The sequence below is a fragment of the Jaculus jaculus genome, chromosome 17, assembly GCF_020740685.1.
Source record: "Jaculus jaculus isolate mJacJac1 chromosome 17, mJacJac1.mat.Y.cur, whole genome shotgun sequence".
Classification (NCBI taxonomy): domain Eukaryota; kingdom Metazoa; phylum Chordata; class Mammalia; order Rodentia; family Dipodidae; genus Jaculus; species Jaculus jaculus.
Window position 1 is genome coordinate 67,345,882 of NC_059118.1, and position 8,962 is coordinate 67,354,843.

The following is an 8,962-nucleotide window of genomic DNA, read 5'->3' on the forward strand; positions in this document are numbered from 1 at the left end:
TCGTGAACTGATACTGTGGTCCATGAAATCTTCATTTCCTTTCTTCCAACCTCTGTCTTAGTCAGCTTTCTATCACTCTGTCAAATAACTGAGACAATCAATTTCTCAAGAGAAAACCTATGCCGGTGCAGCCTCGGAGGCTCTGGTCCATCATTAATTGACATGACTGCTTTGGGACCTGTGGTGAGACAGAACATTATGGTGGGGCACATGGTGGAGCAAAACTCACTTTGTGGCAGGAGGAGAAAGAAAGAAAGCAGCATGGGCCAAAGTCCGATAGCCCCTCTCCCAAGGGCATGGCAACTATAACTTTATTCCCTCCCACTAGGCTGTGATTTTAAGATCCTTGCACCTCCCAACAGGTGGGAGACTAACCCTTTAGCACATGGACCTTTGGGGGAGGGCAGTTACAATCCAGTCCCTATCATGACAATTGTTAATCAAAAAGTCTTCAGAGACCCTTCACTGTTCACACCAACCCAACACACCAGCAGCCACAGCTGTTCTAGTAAGTCCGTACTCACTTCCAGTCTTGCCTCTACCTGGCATATCAGCCTAACTCTAATTGTTCAGTTCATTGTAAAATGCCACCTCTTTAATGGTGGCTGTAGAATCCCCAAACTGAGGTTCTTCTTGCCTTCTTGAATCTCCCTATGGAACTTACACCCCCCTCACCAACTACATTTGAACTTACCTGGAAAGGACCCATGTCCAACTCATCCTTCGGCCATCAACCCATGTCACAAGTACTGGATTGTGGGTTTTGACAAAACTCACATTTGTAAATTAAATATGACTAGGAGGTAAGTGGGTTGGCCCTGGCTGTCAGTGAGAAGGAGGAGAAGTAATGATGGAAGACATTACAGGAGATCAGATGGATGGTAAGGTTAGAAGAAAACCTGCCTGCCAGGGGGTCGCTGGCAATGTAGCCTTCAACTGTCTTTAGTACATTTTTTATTCAACAGCAAATTGTCAGCTGTTCATCTATTCTCCCATCGTAAGCCAGGAATTGATGGAAGCAGTTCTAACTCTTTCCCAAATGTCTCCTCATTTTTCTAGGAGAAGAAATGCAGCTCCGATACCCCAAACCTCGTGACCAAATAGTTCCTGGAAGATGCCCATTTAAAAGGTTAGTCTCAGACATCTCCCATTCCTGAGAACAGAGAAAATTACACTTTGGGGGGATGATCAGGGTCACAATCCAGAAAAGCCCAGTCCACGTCGTCATGAAAGTATGTTCCTCTAGTCTTGGGGCTATTCCTCGGGGGCACTGGTGCAAGTCTTGCACAAGAAGAGTAAGAGAGAAATGGAATGTTTCTTGTATGAATGTGGGAAGCAGGCTTTGCCATGTCCTAATGGAGGAAATGTAGTTCCCCATTATGTGGGTTGTAGATAGTCTCTGGCCTCAGCTTACAGAGTGGCCCCAGTGAGGTAACGTAGGCATACCCCCAGCTGTCCGGGAGGAAGCTCAGTAATTAGCTCACTGGACTCTAGTGTGAGCAGAGTGGTCTCAGGTGACCCTTACAAATGCACACGGAAGAAGTTATGCTTTCTTTTGTACACGTGACAGGGCTGATCTCAGGGACTCGGAACAAGATAACTCACCCAAGTCAACGCAGGCTCTACCAGGAAACCAGAGTGCAATTCTGTTGTTCTAGAAGCAAAAGCCTGCACCCCTCCCTCCACGCCAGCTGCCTCCTCTGACCGCAGGAGTGCCTCCCCACGCATACCCAGCTGTGTCCTATACTCCGCTTAGAGCTTTGTCAGAATTATTAAGGGATGGTTTCATACACGAATACCTTCTCTAATAGCTCACTCAAGGTAGTTCCTGTAGGAGCCTGAAGAAACAACAGGGCGTTGACTAAGAGGGACTGTTAGCTACTCTAGCTCTGTTGTCCTCATAAGGACTCACTTCCTAATGTCAGACAGGAAGCCCACGGGCTATTTGCAGCTAAATTTTAACAACTGCACAGGGCTTATGCTCTTGCACTGGCAACTGGTCTTAATCAATTTTTTTTTGTGTGTATGTATGTATGGCATAGAGGATGGAATTTGGAGCCTTATGCAAGCCAAATAAGCAGTCTACTATTAAGCTATACCCTAGCTCCCACAGGTCTTAATCTTTCATTCTGATCAGTATTTTTCTGGGCCTGAGTTTTCTGATGGTCTGTCTGTCAGAACTTATTCTTTGAAGCTGCCTTGCCTTGAATCTCTTGTAGAATAAAATTGGGCAGGAATAAATCAATACCTCACAGTCAGGGTCACAAGCCAGGGTTTGGTAAGTAATTCATCAGGGTTACTTAAAAGTCTATCACTTAAGAACCCATGAACATCAAGGGGAAGGCACGGGCTTTCTGTTTGCAGGTACCATACTTGTTCGCCAAAAATCACTAAGGCAAATGAAGTACAGAGATGCAGAGGAGGGAGTTTTGTTTTCAAGGCCCTCAGAGCCCCAAGCTTCTCAGCCTGTTCCTTCACTGGAAGCTGGGGTGAACAGGGCCCCAGAGAAGACAGGCAGTGTTTGTTCCTCCCCTCCCCCTCTCCTTTCGAAGCAGTTCTGTCCCCAGCCACCACAAACCCCCAGGGTTTGCCACAAACCACCTTCCCACAGAAGTCCTGGAGTCGCTCAAGAGGCCTGGTGGGAATGAATGCACTGGGCGACAGGGCGCTGCATTCCAAGGCGGGCTTGTCGCCAGGGCCTGTGGGGAAAGAGCAGGAGGCAATGGTGGTGGGCGGAGGTGAAATGCTTCCCTGCCAGAGCTGTCACTTTGAACCCAATGTGACGGTAGACAGGGCAGCCCTGTGGGGATAGTTCCACAGAAGGCAGACATGGAAGCATTGAGCTGGCCTCACCATGCAGCTGGGCACACCCTTGGCGGGGATTGATGGCTCAGTCGGGTTTGCCTCCTGATGGTCAGTGGCTGGCTGCCTCCCTTCCAGAATCACAGTTGGCCATAGGAATTCATCTAGGCCTCACCCACAAGCCAAGGAAGAATCATTTCAGATCAATATAACCTGGATGTTGTCGTGTTTTCTTGCCTTCCTCCCTCCTTTCTTTCCACTCTTCCTCTGTTTTTCCTCTTTTTTTCCCCTCAGTGCTGAGGATGGAATGTAGGCTACACCATGAAGCTACACCCACAGCACCTAATTTTTTAAATTAAAAATAAATTTTAAGATGTCAATTCGGGATCACAAATTCCAAGCCAGTCTGGGTTATAGAATGAGTTTAAAGTAATACTGGGTGACTTGTTGAAACCATATCTCAAAATAATAATAGTAAAAACGATTGTAGTCTGAGGCTGTAGCTCCATGTACTTACTTAGCATAACAAGGTGCCAGGTTCAATCCTCAGCAACACACACACACACACACACACACACACACACACGCACGCACACATACACACACACACACACACAATATCAACCCTGGGAGCAAACTCACTTGAAAAGTGAAAAACAATATTCTCAGTAATATTTGCTTCCAGGGTGAGATGAGGTTTTTGGCAAGATATACTATGAGTGGAACCAAATTTGAGATAATATTGATTTAAAAAATCTAGTGGTTAGGGATTATTTCTGTGGAAAAAGAGAGTTCCTGGCCCCAAGAATATTGTATAATCTGTAATGTAAATTGAGGCATATAAATCGCTTTCAATTTGTAAGAGGTTTCTTGATACATCTAGGAAACACTCCAAAAATCAACCCCGTGAGAGTCCATTTATTGTTCCCAACCTGGTGTCTTTGCTTATCTACGAGATAGAAATGTGGACTGTTGCCTCAGAGCCATAGGAATTAATTTGGGCAGCAAATAGTAGGGCCTTGGTCAGAGGTTGTCATAAACAAAGGAAATGTGGCTGGTTCTTCACCAGCGTGGTTCATATCTTCTGATTCAACCAACTGTGGATGGAAAATATTTGGATTAAAAAAATGTGTCTGTGCTAAACATGTACAGACTTTTTTCTCATCACAGCTATTTACACAGCATTTAGACCGTATGGGTATTTTAAGTAACCTAGAGGTGAGTTAAAGGATGTGGAAGGATTGCATAGCTTCTGTGCAAATATTGTGCCACTTCATGGAGAGGACCTGGGCATTTGTGGGTTCTGGCATCTATGGTGGGGTCCCTGGAATGGGGGATACAGATGTGGGATGACTGTGTTCCCTGCGTCACCCGCATTCTCTCTTTGATGGTGGGATCAAGCTGGCCGGAGGCTGTGCTTAAGATGAAACAAAGAGGACCTTGTCCCCTAGTATGGCAAATAGTGCTAAAATACTTGCATGAACTAAAAACAAACCCGAACTCGGGGAAGCAGTGGGATCTGTCAAGAGGTCTTTTTTTTCTCTCTCTCACACATGCACACATACGTTATGAAAAGTCATCTGTGGTTTTCCTAAGGGGCACAACCAGCTAATTACAATTTTAAAAGTCCTGCTGAATTAACAAGATTCATATTTTGTTTGCTTTGCAGGAACTGCTGTGGTTGCTGCTGCTTTGAGAAGACTTTTGGAAAAATCAGCACTTCTCATGCCTTGACCCCTGTGATGACTGGCAGCCGTAGCAGGAGAGCCCTTGAACTTGAACTTGGAGTGACTCTGCTGCACTCTGCGGGTGATCCAGTGCTCCATCCTTGGGGGATCAGACAGATCCCCAGATCCCTTATAGTGCACAACGGGAAGATGTTTCCCTGCTTTCTTGAGTTCTTATTGTTTAGTGTTTGAGTTTATTTTTGGCTGTCAGTGGGGCGGGGGCCGCATTGTATCTGCTGGTTCTCAGCCTGCTGGAGCAGTGGCGATTGAAATTTTCCAAACCTGGAGGACACATGCGTGGAGAGAAAATGGCTTCTAGGCATTGCACTAAGCTTCTCAACGGAGTAATTGTATTTCTTTTCTAAGTGTGGCACACCCTGAACACTTTGTTTCTTATCTAGATCTGGTCTGAAATCAGGTAAATTCAATGGATAAATAATTTGCTCACTGGAACATCAAATTTCTTGGAATTCTGAGGCAAGAGACATCAGGCATCATGCCTTTCATTGACTCTGAGCTCTTTCCCAAGTGCAGTAGTCTCTTTCGAGTAGCTGACTCCATTTGCAAATTAGTGAACCTGCCTTTTCACAGCGCCCTCCCTGCTCTTGTCTGATGGGAGTTCATCCCCATTAAACATAGTGGTTTGGAGAAATGATGCAAAAGTTGTCTGCTTATGGTTAATCTTTAAAGTTCCAACCTCCAAAGGACCTGACAGCCACAAGACCTTTCCTGAAGCCCCAGGTGTCGCCAACAGGAGATGGCTCCATGCATCAGAAGGAAGGTTGCTTGGCTTCCAGTGTTGGTGTGACAGGGAAGCAACTCTCCGCTTTCTAGGTCAATTGACATTCAGAAGACCAACACTGACATCTGTGCAGTCGTACTTGGCTCAACAGTTGTAAAGAAAAAGGCAAGAACTCACTCTTGGGCCATGACGATGATTTTCAGTTGTAAATTTCTTATTCCCAAGCTCATAGGTCATTTGCTGTCAGAGTTATTTAGTTAGGGTAAGTGCTGCTCTAAGTGACATTGAGGGGACAGAAAGGCTTGAGGTTATAGAGAGCAAAGCATGTGGTGTTTTTTGTATGTAGATGAGACCTTGCAAAGTCCTCTGAAGTCCTATAGCACATTCAGCACAAGATTTATTCCCAGCTTTGAGACCTTGCCTCACAGTCCCCAGTTCCAAATGGGGATGCTGAGATCAACAAAGATCATCAAATGTGTTGAGATTAACCATAATAATGCCTTCATTTCTATCCATAAGTCATTGTCATGGTAACAATGAGTAAGAATGACTTGGTGGCCCTATCAGTGAGGGAAGACTTAACTCGAATTGGCTATTCTCCACGGCTTTCAGCCATAGCATGCATGCCCATGAATAACTAACATACAGACTTCTGGTTCCCAACTCTGTAGTCAGGGGGAAGTAGACAGAGGGAAATGTGCAATTTAGCGAGTGTCATATGCCCATCTCATGGTTGTGTTAGCTATAAAACCAACTTCTTCCAGCCTCTGCTCTCATATTATGATACATTTCTTTGGTCTATGCACTTATTCAAGGTTGGTTTCTTATATCACTGCTATGTGACTGTGCTTAAAATGTTTCATTTTCTTAACAAAGAAAGAAGAAAAAGAAAGGCATGCAAAGCCCTGTGACTCCAGTGTTCTATTACTGTGCTATGTCTAGCTGATGCTATTCATTGAGTCTGGAAAAGCACAAGCCAGTGCATGCATTAATGCTCCTCAGCCACAGAAAGCTGGCACCCACCCAAACACTAAATGGGACACAAGGGACTGATTGGAAATTCTGCATGGAAGGGCGTTTTCAATCCTGTGGCGTGGACTCACCTCCAGCTTGGGCAAGAGGTCTTCAGTAGAACATGCAGCTTCCGTTCTGAGTCACACTGTCCAATGAACTTTCCCTAGGCCCTGCCACACATTGAAGGGACAGTTCAGGTCACATACAAGCATGCATGCTCAACCACCTGAAACCGCCTGGTGACCCTGTAATTAGTGGGATGATTGTTTTTCAAGGTTTAGAAAGAAGACTACTTTAACAGTGGATCTTGTTTGGATGTATGAACTGTGGATGGGAAGGTGGATCTCCCCACACCGGCAGGGTTCCTTTTACAGGAGGCCTAAGGAGAGTTCCGTTGCAAGTTGATTACAGGTTCGGGTTAGGGTGGAGTGGCAGAAGACCAGGCTGGCTTTGGCCTGTGCCTTGTTCTACGCCCTTGTGAGGCTGCTCCAGCAAGAGCTCACAGCTTGGTAGACTGTGGCTCTGAAGGGAAGAGGGGCTTTGTAGAGCTGGGGAATCAAGCCAGATGCCAGTGTGCACTTGGGAGAGTGTGGCTGCACTGGGGCTACTGTCATCAACTTTTCCAGGAGACCTCAGGTTCTGGGAGGCCGTGTTGCTCCCTCCCACCTGGCACTTCTCTTCCTTTAGCAAATGGGGACGAAGCACTTCCCACTGGAGAGAAGTCAGCGTGTCAAATACTGAGAAGAAAGGATCCCCAGGTTGGGAATTTGGAAGACCCCAACACTTAAAATCTGCCGATGTTTAAAAATAAAGGGGGAAAGGGCCCATGCTCCCATTTGCTGCAGAAAGACTGTAGAAGGGAATTCGCTGATCTAGCTTGGGGCAAAGATTTCCAGGGTGAAATTAGGTAACATGTGGATTGAGCACCATAGGTTTGCTTTTAGTGTCCTTCTGTCTGATGGCTCTTAATTTGTTTTCTTTCCTTGAAAATGCATAGGCATGCTGCCATTGTGGCATACTTTGATGTTTTGAAAGATATGTCAATACTTATGTTTTCATATACTTATGGAAATTAGTTTAGCCATTTTCTTCTTCCTTTTTAGAACCACGATATGGATTTTATACTAAGGAAAGTCTTGCTCTTACTTCATTCCTTCTCCTCCCCCTCCTCTATCTCTGCTCTCTTTGTGCCCTTCCCTTGTCATTGGATAAGGAGCACCAGTGTGGTCTAGTTTGGGCTGTGGGACAGCTCATTTGGAAAATTCCTTTGTAAAGCTTAAGCAAGAGGAAGGGTCAGGGCCTTGGCTGTTGTGGTCAGGTGCAGCTCTCATATCCACAAGGGCCATGCCTGGCTGTGTTAGTCAGTCTCAGCTCTTCCATCTCTGAGACCCCGCAGTTTGAAGTCTTCCGTTGAACAAATCAGAAGTGCCACATACATCTCCTCACTCCATTTTAGTGAAGTGTGTTGTTACAAGTGGTCTTTGTGTATGGCAGTTTTACCTTCTATGAAGGTTTAGAACAACTTGACCACTCATTTGAAAAAGCAGAAGACGCCTGACCCTGAGTACACAGGCGACGCTGGACAGGTGTGCGCACTGCTGTCATCCCAGTTGACAGGTGTCAGCGAGCCCCACGGATCCATGGCTGAGAAGTGGAAGTGGATGTGGCGGCTGTGTGGGTCATGTCTATCTTTATGTCTCAACATGGCGGGTATGTCTGGTAGTGTTCTTTGCCTTGTGACAATGTGCTGTGAATCATGTGCATATGTATTATATTAAAGAATAAAATGGACCTTAATTATCCTTTGCCAATGATCTAATTTATTCAATAAAGTAGCCTTGTCAAATGCAATGCAAACATGCTTCTTTATGACAATCTGATGACATATGGTAATTTGATGACACTGAGAACCCTTAAAGGGACAGCACACTTCTAGGGATACCAGAGCCACCCACAGGACTCCCAGCAAGCCCCATGGGGGAATTACCTGTTACACCTGAGGACACAGTGTCTCCCGTGTGCTAGCACAGGGTTTAGGCTCTGTCCCCATCAATACCCAGATATTGGCAGGTACATATTAAGTGCTTAGTGCCAGGGCAGTGTGGAGGTGTTCAAGGAAACTAACAGCCGACATGATCAGCCCTTTAATACAGCTTCATGGCCAATGCCCAGGCGGCTCAGTGTGTGCTTGGGAGAAGCCGTCACCATGGGACCTCGGTATGGACTGGTCACCTCAGCACAGGTTGCTGTGTTGCCCTTTATGTCATTGTCGGCTCTGGAGATGGGAATGCTGAGCTCCAATTTCCCAAGTGCAGCTAGGTCACACTCAGCAATTTGTCGTGTCTCAGCAGAGACCAGGTCTCCAGAGGCAGAGTGTCTACTGACCTGGTCGAGCCTCCATATGTTCTCCATCTGCGCCTCTGCAGGTAGGCGGTGGAGATCTTCTCACCAAAGCCATCCGCTGGCTTTCGTGCACCTAGTTACTCCCACCGAAACCTCTGGATGGAGCATTCTTTCCTAGAGGGGTTGTCCGCATTGATTCTCCACAGCTGTGGCCGTGGCTCCACTACTCCTCAGGAACAGGTCCTCAATGTGAGACTTTCAGGACTGCCACTGGAGCAGAAATCCAGTCACATGCTTCCTCCCAGCCCTTCTCCTCATCCTACCCTGGGAAGAA

General features: G+C 46.2%; 1 protein-coding gene across 1 annotated transcript in view; it reads left to right on the forward strand.

The window, feature by feature from the left end:
- The window catches only part of Mylk4 (myosin light chain kinase family member 4), a 97,183-nt gene extending 89,096 nt beyond the window's left edge, over positions 1–8,087 (forward strand). Inside the window, exons 14-15 of the mRNA XM_045136378.1 lie at positions 1,060–1,129; positions 4,472–8,087. Coding sequence (XP_044992313.1) covers positions 1,060–1,104 — 45 coding nt within the window. The 3' untranslated portion in view covers positions 1,105–1,129; positions 4,472–8,087. The remainder of the gene's footprint in view (positions 1–1,059; positions 1,130–4,471) is intronic.
- The last annotated feature ends 875 nt before the right edge of the window (positions 8,088–8,962 follow it).